Here is a 13,775-nt window from a genome sequence, read left to right on the forward strand (position 1 = left end):
AAAACCACGGAGAGGGAGAATGTTATGTGAATCAATCAGGCAGTGTGAGGTAGGGGAGATTTTCTGCATGTTTTATTTCTCACTGGAGCACTCATAGAAATGAACCCGTACTATAAATTTTAATGGTGCTTCCCTCACTGTGACAAGTCAAAATAGAGTCTGTAGAAAACATCTATTAATCGGAGAAAGACGGAAAGTTCAGGCACAGACGTTTGGAATTTTAACCTTGTGTTTCCCTCATTAACACGCTAGATGGGGCCACTCACCAGGTATTAATACTCAGCCTCTAAACACTATATGTAGTGTGTTCACACTAGAAACATGACAAGCAGGCTCATACTTGGAGCGCAAGGAAAATCTTCCCGATTATACAGTGTTCTGACAATTGACATCACGGCTCCAAAATGCAACTCATGAGAAACAAATACTGCCTAAAGTGCAATGGTCCAGAGATCTTTTTTTCCCCTCTTAGAAAGCTCCTACAGTTCACTACTTTGAAACTATTTTTATGTACATTGCAAGAATAAAGAACCATGAAACACAAACCAGCATATTTTTAATATCATAACAAATTGCATGTTTGATTCTTTGTGAGTAAATCTATATGTCAAACATACTGGGCCCTGAACTCAGAGACTAACCACCACAGGTCGGTGAGGTGAGAAGTAGTCGTGGGCCACTCACTGAATAATGCTGTATATTTTAGTTTTACTTCCTTACCCCAATTTAAAGAAAATTATAACTCATGTCCAATGTTTGCTTCAAGAATGTATTACAGTCATATTTCAGTTTTGAAGTCAGCTGTAAGGTAATTGCATGGCTGCACAGTAGGACATTACAAACAAAGGCTGCATGCCGTGCAGGTGTTCGGTTTCACGGTCCTGGTTCTGTGCGTGCTGGCTCAGCCCACTGGCCCACTGGGGCACTCATTAACGTTTGCGGGTGCAGCTGTGCTTGTTCTACCATAATAACTCAGAGCGTCTGAGGCAAACAAAATGAAAAGTGAATTGTGTGTGTTGTGTATATGTTATCTCAACATGTATGATGTATGCCTGCGCCTCCCTTTCTTCTCTCCTGTTTGTGTGTTCTGCAGGGTGTGTGTGTGTTGGGGGTGTGGGGGGTGGGGCATCACGTGTAACTGTGGCTGCTCATTTATCAGCCCTGCCATATGCTGCTTTATGTAAAAACAGAGTCTTGTTGAGAGGCCTTATGGTGAATCCAATACAAGTCCCGTAACAGCCATTTTTCATTTACTGCAGGCTTAAGTTTATCACAGTGCGTGTACATAAAATGAGAAGCTGTTCCATCTGTTGTCTGTAAAGCATCCTGTCCTTATATAATCTGTACAGAGAGCAACAAGGCAGGTAGGCCCTTCTGCTTTGGATTTTGCTTAGATACATTGAGGTACCTTAAAACATTATGATAGACTTGATAACCCATATAAAGCAATGGCACTTCTGATTTGCGGGTGGGTTTATGCCAGAAATGATTGCAGGAATTCAAACAGTTATAACAGACTAGTTGGCCTATAATCTGTCAGAAGTATGTCAAACATATCTCCCATGAAGGATCTCAAGTCATTTAGAGCCAGAAACAACAATCCTGTCACAAGTTAGAAGCTGGAATCGGTTTTTGGCAAAATAAAAAAAGAAAAAGTCTAGAGATAGAAGACATAGTAAGTGATCACTTTTTGGCAAAACACCAGTGATTAACTGTGTTTACATTGCACTGGTTACGGTGTTTTCAAAAACTCTGGAATAGGATCTCCCAGGATGGCTCAGCAGGCATGCATCCTGGGAGGTCCTATTCCAGAGTCCCTGCTCTTCAACTAGCTCACCTGCCATCTATCATTTCATCACTCTCTGTTTAGAATTTGTGTCCATAAACCTCTTTGTGTGCTCCCCTGTTATTCTTCTTTCATTTCTTTCATTTCCAATCCTGCTCCCATTTTCTTCCAAATAGTCAGCCTCCTAAATGTACTAAGCAGGCTCTTTTGTGAAATTACCTCTTGGTAGTAATATATTTTTCATCCTCCAGTACCTACCTGCTGGCTGAAGAAGTGACTTCCTCACCTGAAGAACCCACCTGCTTCTGTTGGGCTGGTCAGCTTCCACTGGAAGTCTGCTTTGGCACACTCACCTCACTACTCCGCCTGCCTGCTCACCCTCCATCAACCACTTCCTCTCCTGAAAACAAACCAGAAGGCAGACTTCCTCCCCTTAAATTCCCCATGATCCAAGTAAGCACTCTGGAAATCCCAGGATTTCTCTTGATGTCCCCTAAGTTTCCCTGATCTCTCCTAGTGTTCAGCAAATATTTTAAAACTTGGCCTTGGACCTGCCTATGACACATACATTAGTTCCTAACCAATTATTAATTTTCTGGTTAAAATAAAAGCACAATTTCTAAATCAGCCTCTGAAGAGGATTTGCCTTCCCAATACATGGTGCTAAACCAGGGGTGGGCAATCTCAGTCCACGAGGGCCGGTGTCCTGCAGGTTTTAGATCTCACCTTGGGTCAACACACCTGAATCACATGATTAGTTCGTTACCAGGCCTCTGGAGAACTTCAGGACATGTTGAGGAGCTAATTTAGCCATTTAAATCACCTGTGTTGGTTCAGGGACACATCTAAAACCTGCAGGGACACTGGCCCTCGAGGCCTGGAGTTGCCCTCCCCTGTGCTAAACCAAAGTCATATAACTCTAATACTAAGTACCCAAAGACAGTACAATCACAAAACTTGAATAGTCCATGCCACCAAACACGGTAACGTTTCAGCCTTGTGATCGCAATCAGAGCATGAAACAAAATGATAGATAAAAATGCCTAATTTGTAATCACACTACACTACTCTTTTTTAAGATTTGTAATTGTAACATGTTATCTGAGATTACAAAGTGTATTATTATCTGTCTTTTAAACCAATCATCTGACAGATTACTGCATTTTCTTTCATGCTCTAAAGGCTGAAATATTAGCGCGTTTGTTGGCATGCGCTAGTAAATGGACGTAATTAAGATTCGTCAGCTATTCAAGTTTTTGTGCTTGTGCTCCGCGTTCCCTTTGGTTACTCGCACTTGCTCTAACCTTTGTGTTTCTGCTATCAGCACAGAGTTAGCTCTTTCTGCTCTCCTGCAGGATGTGCTGGGACACCGCCCAAACAGATTGCTGACGAGGACTGAATCTTTCCCGTCACGCACATTACGGTAATTAACTCTGTGTTCAGAGGATGAAAAAGGTAGTTCAGCCTTTTTGTGAGATAGCTGAGAAATGTAAAGGCAAGAGTTGATGATTGGTAAGGCTATAAATTCTAAAGGGATCAGAAGTATAAGCTAAATTCTTTAGCTCTAAGTTAATAATTAATTTCATGTTCAACTTTACACTCAGATAAGTTGAAAGGACTGCTTCATTCCTTCTATCATGACTTCCACAGGGCACAAAAAGGGAGAAGAAAGAGAATTACTAATGAAAGGGAAACGAGACGCAAGAACAACGTCTCCATATCATTCCTGTCGTGTGTTATAATAATATATATAATATAGTAGTAAATTACCATCTCATGAAAAATCACATGTGACTTTGAAGAGTTTAAGTGGTTGTGAAATAATAGTCATAAAAAAAAGCTTTAATCAAATTGTCTTTTCATGGGGGAAAGAGTAAAGAAAAACAACCAGAAGCGTTTTCTGTTGTTTCCTTGAACTCATTGCGTATTGCTGCAAGGCATTCTGAGGTACAAACAAACCAAAGCCCGGCGTTTCCCTTTTATAGTTTCATTTTGAAACACGGGATGTGTTATGGGAAAGGTAAACTACCACAGAATGCTGGTGAAAATCTCATTTTATCAATTCTCCGAATACCAAATGGAAAGAAATGTGGGGGATGTAATCCCATAAAGGGTGCCTCCAATTTATGAATGTGATATTTAATCATGACTTTATTTGTTACAACTTTCTAGGAGTAGAATAAATTTCTTCTTATAAACCCCACTTCTACAGAATGTATGGAAAGTTTTACACTGCCGCACCAAGCTTTGTATAACTTAGGACTTATGTTATTTTTGAAAGAAATGCAAAGTGCACTCACTGGCAACTTTTTTAGGTACCCCTGTTCAACTGCTTGTTATCGCAAATAGCTAATCAGCCAATCGGATGGCAGCAACTCAATCTACTGAGGCCCAACCATCTCTGATGTTTAAAGGGTCCAAAAAAAGAGAAGATAAAATAAAAATGTAAAATAAAGCTGATGCATGGCTGTTGTTTTTAGACTCCGCGTACTTGTGGCTTGCGCTGTTGCCCTCGAATGTTACACCCCTCAGTGAAGTCCATTCATCCAGTCCACAGTATTTAAAACACACTTGCAGCAGCATTATTAAAGTGATATTTTACAAAAAAAAGCTAAATTGATTCTTATGAGTCATTTCCTCAGAAAACCTTTGGCCAGAAAAGGTGGTATAGTCCTTTAATAAGTACAGCAGAAGAATAAATGGTGCTTTTTGTTTTAAGGGTAAAGGTACAGTCAGAGGAAGGGCGGACTCCCAGGAAAGAGATAAATGATATGAGAAGCCTCCTGGGTTGTGTCCTCTGGACTTGGGCTCTGAAAGTGCTGATTGGGGTCTTCTTTTCGCATCAGTCATTCAATCAACTGTTCACATTTGACCAATAGGGGTTCCCTTTCTCGGTCTGTTGCGCAGAGTGGAGTGAAGTGCTGGCACATTGCTCATTTTAATCTCCTTAAGTATTTACTTCAACAGTAGCGTCAATGCGTCAGTCTGTCAAAGGGATCGATTTCAGCGCTGCAGATTGCCTCAGAAGCAATGGTGCTCTGCTGGAGCCGGAAACGCTGGCTGAGAAAGTGCATTTTGGATTCAACAATTCATCAGAAGGTTCATGATAGCAGATTAAAAAGAGACTGCTTGGACTTCTGCCATTACAGTATTGTAGAGCTGTAGAAATGACAAATGTTTAAATCCTCCCAGCCTGTTTTTATGTTGCCTGTGGTCAGCCTCCTTTCAGCAGACGTTTGCCTGTTTTAAAGCCTGTGGACCAAAACGCTGTTGGAGGTTATTAGTCAGTGGCCACTCGCAGACAACCAAGACACCAAATACAGTGTTTCACTAACAGACATGTAATTAGAGCACTATTGTCTTCATTTCCTTCATTATAGACATCGCAGGTCTGATAGACGTCTTTATCCAGCACACATTCTGACACGCCAAAGGAAAGCTCTTTTTAACTGTGTCAATTCATTTCTTTTGTTAGTTACACCTTTTCAGTGCTAGCTTACAACCCCTTTAAACTTCAGAACTGCCCTTAATTCTTCCTGGCGCAACAAGCCCAACAACATGCTGGAAACATTCCTCAAAGGTTTTTGTCAATATTAAAATGACAGAATCACACAGTTGCTGCAGATTTGTTGGCTGACACGTCCATGATGTGACTTTCTCACTTTATCACATCCCAAAGGTGCTCTACTGGAGTGAGATCTGGTGACTGTGGAGGCCACTTGAGTTCACTAAACTCTCTGTCATGTTCAATAAAGACGTTTGAGATGATTTGAGCTTTGTGACACAGTGTTTTATCCTGGGAGAAGCAGCCGTCAGAAGATTGGTTCACTGTGGTGATAAAGAGATGAAAACGGTCAGCAACAATACTACTGCTGATATAAGGATGGATGGATCCATGTTTTCATTTCATTTACTACATATTCTCACCCAACCATCTGCATGTTGCAGCACAAATTAACACTTTCCAATCTTCTATTGTCCTATTTTCTGGAACCTACAGTGAATTGTAGCCTCAGTTTCCCGTCCTTAGCTGACAGGAATGTCACCCAGTGTGTTCTCCTGCTGCTGTAGTCTGTCTACTGAAAATATTCAAATAACTTAAGGTAAGTCAAATAACCGTGGGGTTTTTGACTTCCTATCTGCTCAAAGCCATGAACAAAGTATATAAATCAGTTCCTAATGGTTCAATAGTCTTGACTCATAATTAAAAGCAATACTAACTTAAACACAATATAGATTTGATCTCTTTTCATTATCATTTCTCATTTGTTCAAAATCTATAAAATCGAGAGTATGGATGTTTTTCTGCACTCACCTTGCTTGTTCCCATAGATTAAATAAAAACAGGTCCAGCGATGTGTGACACGTCTCCTGGTTTTTTCAGGAGCTGATTTAAAGCTTGGTGTTTCAGCCAGTGGGTCAAACTTGTTTTGCCATTTTGAGCCAAAGATGCTTCCTGCTGTAGTAGCACAGGGTGTTTGTGTTCACGCACTTTAAACAAATTCTTCTACCGCACTGAAGTGAGCATTAGCAATTTTAAGGGTAGCACATACCAGTCCACATAGGGTAATGTTAGCACCACAGTATCCTAAAAAAGCAGTAGCTTAATGAGGTACAAATATTCAAACTTAATAAAATGCTGACTCTGTGTTAGATTAACTCCTCATCCACAAACACAGTAAAACTGCATGACAGAAAAAACCTAAATTTAAACTGAGACTAGTCAACAAGTCAAAGACAGATCAAGTTTACAGTCAATCACAGATCTCGTTCTACTTTCTTTTAAATCATTGCACTCGAGTATCAAACTTTACAGGAAGAATCCTGTAACTGCAACAAATCCATGAAATAAAAAGTAATATTAAAGGTTTGTTCATGTGTTGGGTGCCTGCAGCCATGCAGAAGATTTTTGTTCTTTGCTACAGGACCATTAACGCTTTGCACAGCAAGTCTTGGATGTCCTTGTTGTTTCTTTGTTGTTCTGCTGGTTTCAGTGACATGCTTTAATCTTTGGTCTAATATTCAAGTAAAAAGAAACTCTTAGATCACAGTAAGTTTAAAGGTTTCTGCCAGTTAGTCCAGGATGGGCAACTGTTTTTTTGTTTTGTGAGAGCAAATGAAAATGCAAATAGTTTATTCAGGTTGTACTTGCAGACCATGACATTCAAGGCTAGGAAGGTTAAAGTTCACATGTCACTGTCTCTGTATTCAAGCGGAAGACTGCTTTGAGTGAAATAACAATGACTAATGTGTTACTGATTGTTCATTCAAGAGTAAAGTTTTGAGAAAAGGGTCTTCTGGGATTGCCTGAGCTTAAGAGCCTTTACCTATCAGCTTGCACTTTCCTGTTTTTTAATGCCTTGACACAAAGATGTCTTACTTCTCCCGATGGAGCTCTGTGAACCATTATAAATCTTTCTATTAAAATAACATCACATGACTGAAATGCAACAAAGCTTTCTTTGCCATGTGAATCGGTTTGACAAAACAAGAAAGTGTGAAGCAGAGAAAAATATCAATAGGCAATAGCATTAATGGTGGAATGCGAATGCTAAAATAAGCTCAGAGGATAATTGTTTTTTCTTTATCTTTTCAGCACCAGCACTACTTTGTCTCTTTCCTTTGTGCTGGAAGATATACTGTGCAGTGTGTAGCGCTGAAGTTTGCTGGCAGGGTTTATTCATCTCTATAAAGTCTGGCCTCAGAGGGAGATACTTGGCACTAGAACAGAAAGTGGTCCTTTTCCCAGTAGCTTTGGGTGTGAGACGCTCTTATCTTAAAGGCTTTGTTGTTATTGTTTTATGGATTTAGTACCTCTCTTTTTTCCCCCTCAGTCTCTTAAATATGTTTTTGTTTGTTATGCTATGTCCTTGTTTTTTTGACACTAAGTGAGTGACATCACTTAGTGACATTTGAATTTGGAGAATTTGAGATGGATAAAAAAATCACCTGTAAAGAAACAACCAAGTCCAGACACTCAGCTTTAATTAGAGAGGCTGAACAAAGACATTGCTTTGAACATTAAGGAATTACGGCCATTTATTTTTCTCAGGGACTCAAATGTGCATGGACAAATAACCCAAAAGCTGTTTTGTAGAGTATTGTGGGCTGTGTGTTTGCTATTCCCTCGACAGTAGAGTGTATAGAGGTCTGCAGTTAATTTCCATTTAGAAAACCTTTGACCCAAAATGCAGAAAAAAACTGAAGAAATCTATCAAAGTGATGGCGTGATCATTAGAGCAACAGCTTGGTGCATTCTGATGAGCTTGCCAACATAAAAATACATCCGGAGGAGGCAACAATCATAGATAAACTCAGGATTATTTCTTCTTCAAAAGATTTGATTATTTTTTTTTAAAAAGAGGGGCTAATATATATTCACCTGGATTAAACACCACAAGCGGCAATAAATCATGTGCAACATTGTGCAAAAGTCTTGAGTCACCCCTAATTTCTATTTATTTTTATCCTAAGAAGCCACAGTTTTTTTTTTTAACATGGGTTGCTTTTTAACAAATTTTTAGTCCAGTCAATGTACCTGATCATTTTCAGAGGTTTTTGTTTTTTGTTTGTTAATTCACTAAACACTGACCTATGAATTATTCAGCACCTACCTGAAGTCATGAACCAGTGTTGTGTCTACACATAACAGATCAATTTTATGTTTCATATTTAATGCTTGATAAAATTGATATTTTATGAAATATTAATTTTAAAATGTATAAAATAGTAGTTTTATGTATGTATATATGTTAGTGAAGGGAAACAGGGAAAAGAGGCATGCCAATGTAGCCAAATTACTCAAGACTGAAAATCAGCAGCAACAGGGCTGATGGAGTGATGAATCCAAATACGTACATAGCGAGGACTTAAGGAGAGAGTGTCAGTGAACAGGGAGCATCTAAAGCCATCTGTCATGGCTGTCAGTGGTGTTGGAGATCTTCTCAAAATTGCTTGTATTACAAACACAGAAAAGTACCATCAGAGTTTGATCCACCATGAAATGCCTTCTGGAAAGTGTCTGATTGGCTGCAGTTTCATTTTTCAGCTCAACAATGATCCCAAACATACTGCCAATGCAGTAAAAGAAAACCTGAAAAACGAGCACACTCTCAGTCATGGATCGGCCTCCCCAGAGCCTGGACCTGCCCATTATTGAAGCAGTGTGGGATCATATTGATAGAGAACAGAACAAAAGGCAGCCAACATCCAAATGAGAGCTTTGAATGTCCTTCAAGAAGCCTGGAAAACTATTCCTGAAGATACTTAAAGAAATTACAAGAAAGCTGCCTAAGAGAGTTCAAGCTGTGTTGAGGAATAGAAGAGGACATGAAAGCTAAACATATAAAGCCTGTCCTCTTTAAAGTCATTACAACTGAACAAACTCTGTTGTTGCCTCATATACTGTATTTTAATGTACGTTTGCACATTTTCCTAGCAAATAAAAAGAGGTGAGGCTGTGGCTCAAGACATTTGCACAGTACTGTAAATCTCTGGTTTAGGCTACTGTTACCAGTTACAGCTAACAAGAGCTTCTACTAGCCTGTCCTAATGTAGCCAAAGTCCAACAAGCCAACGTCATAACGGGCAAATTTTCCAGCGCATTAACCTCATGCCCAGAATTGTTTGGGTGTCAATAAACAGCGCGTGCCCGGCAGGTGTGCAACACTCTGGAGTATTTTGTTTTTCTTTTCGGACACGTGATACTCCAGTGCAGTGGCTCCTGGTGCCTCTGCGCGTTCGCGTACCTCCTCGTGTCCTTCTCAGAGTGGGAAAAAGTGTCACGTGAGCGCGCGCTCCCATGTCTTACTGCACTCTCCACTGCCCCTCCCCTCAGCATCAGCATCAGCGTCCACAGCGAGAAAGTGCGACCTCGCGTTTGTGTCTTCGCACCTCACGTGACATAATAAATTCTACGTAATAAACCAGGCATTTTACGTAGTTTTTGGTCACACACAGAGGTAACCAGGCTCCTCTTGCATAGCGTATCTATACATGGCAGAGTGATCCTCATTTCCACATTTAAGTCGCTGTTATTTGCATGCTTGCACGACACTGCAGTGTAAATATTCACATTTGTTAATAAATGTGATGGATTAGGGTATTTTTCTGTCTACAGGCTGATTAAGTCCACAGGTTAGGGGAGATTAACTTTAAACTACACGATGTTACCATCTTTTTCTTTAATTAATGTGAAAAATTCTGCATTACAATTAATAAAGCTCATTCAAGCGGTGTTTATTTAGACCTAGATGAGCTTGGAAAATGTAACTGAAATCTCTTCATATCTGTGCTTGTTTTTCTTATGCTCACCAACAGGAGGTGAAAAGGTACTCCCCTTTTAATTCCTCTCCCCGGTGCTCCTTGTTTCCTAATCTCGCCCGTGCGTCCCTGTTTCCTCCCCACGGGACTCATTTAACTTTGATCTAATCAAATCTAATCTAATCTCGCTTTCTCTCGCCGCTCGCGCTTTCATTTTCTCTCTCTCACAGCCGCCGTGGCCGTGCGGCACGCTCCCGTCATCACGTCAGGAGGAGGCAGCCTGCTGGTGCTGAAGCTGACGAGGATGAGGACGATGATGGCGGTGACGGAGGAACAGCGCTGAGTTCGCTCCGCTCAGTTTTCTCTCACTTCTTCTCCCTCCTTCTTAGTTCTTTTTTTTTTTGACTGCATAAGTAAAACACAAAACGTAGCGATACAAAAAAGCGACACCGCCGATTTGACCTAATACCTTTCTCCACACCCCTCCCGTCTCCTGAGTCGAGACCGAGATGGGGAACGAAGCGAGCATGGAGGGCGGCGGGCAGCCCGGGGAGCCGGGATCCGCTGGGATGATGGGGTCGATGATGCCTGGAGGACCCTCGCAGGGACCAGGACAGCACATGAAGCCGGTCAACGGAGCAGCTGCTGGTGGAGGAATGGGAATGGGAGGCCCCGGGATGGGAATGACAAGGTAGGAGCAGCAGCAGCAGCAGCACTGGGTGAAGTGCTCAGGGTAGCAGCGCATCTCCGAATTTGCGCCGTAACACGGAAACAGCTGATGGACAGCAGCAGAGCAGATGCCGTCTTGATTGCGATTGTTTTTTTTTTTTTTTTTTTTACAGGGATGGGATTACGTGGGTGTTAAAAAGTGTTTCACCACTCTTGTGGATTTGGGATTTTAAAGAGGAAATGCTCAGAGTGTAAGGGGTGAAATAAAATAATAAAATAAATAAAAGAATCAGTGAGCTGTCCGCGGTGCTGAACACTACGAGCTGCACTGAATGGCTCTTTTTGTAACGAAGACTGATTTCCACAAATAGGTTTGACATTGCGTGTTATACCACCTTACGACGGCCGTGCCCCTCTGGTCTGTGTGACCGCTTGTCACCAAGAATGAGATAATTTTATTCCGCGGTGTCATGTGCTGCCCTAATAGTATTTCCTCGTTCTTGGCTCGGGTTGTGCTTTGGCGTAGTGTATTGCACGAGGCATGTTTATTCGCTCTTCCCTCCTAATTATCGTGTAATTCAGAGGCTGCGTGGTTTCATTTACGAGGCGTGCCAGTGTCACGTCTTGGTGTTTTACGTTGGAGACGGGATGCAGCTGGGTGCTCGAAGCGTCTTCATCGCCTCGCTTGTTTCCGCATGGGCGAAGGGAGTATGCCGAATGTGTGTGAGTGTGTGCGGGGCTCGTGCATGTGTGCGTGTACGTTAAGGGGCTTGCCTTTCTATGTAGGCGTGTGTTTGATGATGCGTAGTATAGCCTACTGGTACTATGAGCAGCCCCACCGTTTCTCACAGAGACGGTGCTTCTTATCTTACCCAACCAAATCAAATCATAAGCACGTCCAGATCATGTCCCGGGCAGATGTGCAGTATTGACTTCACTAGATTTTCTACTCAGGGCTTCAGCTGGTTAATGTAAGGATATTGTGTGTGTGACAAGTTTTTAAAATGCCATGTCTGTGGACAGCGGGAGGAAGCAAAAGGTCCCAGATGACCAGTGGGTTCAAAAGCCAGAACCTTCTTGCTGTTAGGTGATAGCATTAATCACTGCATCACAGTGCATGCCTGAATGAAATATATATCTGAGTGCAGCGGATATATTTAGATTACATTCAACAGAGAGCCTAAGCAAAGTTAAATCTAGCCTCTTGGATGAAAACACATAATCTTGTGTCCTAGTTCAGCATACTGTAGATCTTCTACATAATAATGACGCCATAAAACATCTATAGCATGCGATAGCAGTGCTCAAACACACCCCATATGTTACCTAATCTATCTGTGCTTTACTTACTACCAGATGAAAAATGATGGACCAGTAATATCTGATTCTGTGACACATTGTTCTCACATAACACGATGCGATTGGCTGAGCAAAAACAGATTTTTTACATTCCTTTGTTTTTGCCACCATCCAGGAATCCCAACTTACTGTATCACCTCATCCATAAAAACCCTTCTGCAGACAAGCGAGTGCACAGAGACCTAATCAGGTTGACACTCTGTGGATATAGTCCCCGACTATAGGGCTGCAGCTGGTCTACACACACACACACGCATACACACACTGGGATCTGTGTGTGCAGGTTCTATTTAGGACACATCCTGGGTTTGATTCATGTCTCTATAGGAGAGGAAAGCAGAGAAGTGCAGGCCTATCTATCATTATATAACGCAGGGACTCAGAGAGCAGATGACAGCTTCAGCTCGTTTCCGACAAATGACAACAGAGCTGAACGTGCTCTGATGTGTTACTGGTGCATTACACTACTTTAGGGAGTTTGCTGTGATGTCGTGCATCCTCTGCCTCTTTTATGCATTTTCTGCTGATTTTGGATTTCAGGCCTCCTGCCCACATTTTCAAAATCACTCTATATAAAAGGCCTTTTTTCCTTTTCTTTTTTGCATGCTGTGCCTCACATTAAGTATTTATAACAGCGTAATACAAGGCCATGTGAACAGATTGAATCACGTGCAGAGCGTGTTTGCTCACCCCCGCCCTCTCACTCACACACACTCTCTCTCACACTTCCCTCCCTCTCCTGCGCTGCTTTGCCTCACTGCCTGCTCCCATAACTCTCTCTCTCGATCTCTTTCTCTCTCGCTCCATCTCCTCTGCACACTTGCATGCTTTGATCCCTTTCCCCCCTTTTCTCCTCCTCTCCCTCTTTCTTTATATTTGTTGTGCTCTCCACCGTTCGCATACTTGCATCTTTTAAATAGAAAAAAGGGTGCTGTCCTCTCTTATCATCCTTCCTTCTCCTACTGCTTCTGCCCCTCTGTTGCATATGTCTGCATTTTTCATTCCGTCTCTGTAATTTCACATGATTACAGATTATTTCTCACTTCCCCTCACTTTTCAAACTGGTATACTCCTCAGTTCTCTTATTTATTTATTTTTTTGTAAAGCAGAAAGGCAAAGGAATATATCTTAATTCCCTTTCCTGCCATGTCTGGCCACTGTAAGATTTAGCAAAAGTTAAGTAAACAGGAGAAAACAGTACCTTTTAAAAGCTATTTTCAGCTATCTTTTAGTCTATTTAAGGTAGCAGGACTGTGTAAGTAGGACAGACTAAAAATAAACTACATGTGGCTATGTAATTGTCCTGGTCTTTGGATGTTTGGTTGGGGTTTTTTTGTTGTTGTTGTTGTTTGTTTTTGCTAGTTTTGGGACAGAAATTAAGCTTTTTTAAGTCTTGGTCTTTTCACAAAATGCATTACCCTTTCACTTATCATACTCCATCATAAAATAGGAACAAGAGTGTTTTTTTTAAATCTTTCAGTGCATTTTTGTTGTTGTGCACACATGCTGCCCTTTTCCTCTTCTGACTAAACACCTTCCCCTCTATCCTCTCTTTTACTTCTCCCTTTTTAAACCACCAGCTTATAAATGACTCTGTCCCTTCTTTCCCGGTCCAGATAAGGAGAGAAAGATACTGAGACTAAGTGGACAGAACACACACACACACACACACACACACACACACACACACACACACACA

The 13,775-nt window shown here is 41.4% G+C and overlaps 1 protein-coding gene across 1 annotated transcript in view; it reads left to right on the top strand.

Moving 5' to 3' along the window:
• Positions 1-10,015: 10,015 nt before the first annotated feature.
• LOC120744045 (acanthoscurrin-1-like) overlaps positions 10,016-13,775 on the top strand; it is a 35,920-nt gene continuing 32,160 nt past the window's right edge. Inside the window, exon 1 of the mRNA XM_040048161.1 lies at positions 10,016-10,739. Within this exon, the coding sequence (XP_039904095.1) occupies positions 10,558-10,739 (182 nt within the window). The 5' untranslated portion in view covers positions 10,016-10,557. The remainder of the gene's footprint in view (positions 10,740-13,775) is intronic.

Source organism: Simochromis diagramma, unplaced genomic scaffold, assembly GCF_900408965.1.
Source record: "Simochromis diagramma unplaced genomic scaffold, fSimDia1.1 OVJJ01000387.1, whole genome shotgun sequence".
In the NCBI taxonomy this organism is placed as follows: Eukaryota; Metazoa; Chordata; class Actinopteri; order Cichliformes; family Cichlidae; genus Simochromis; species Simochromis diagramma.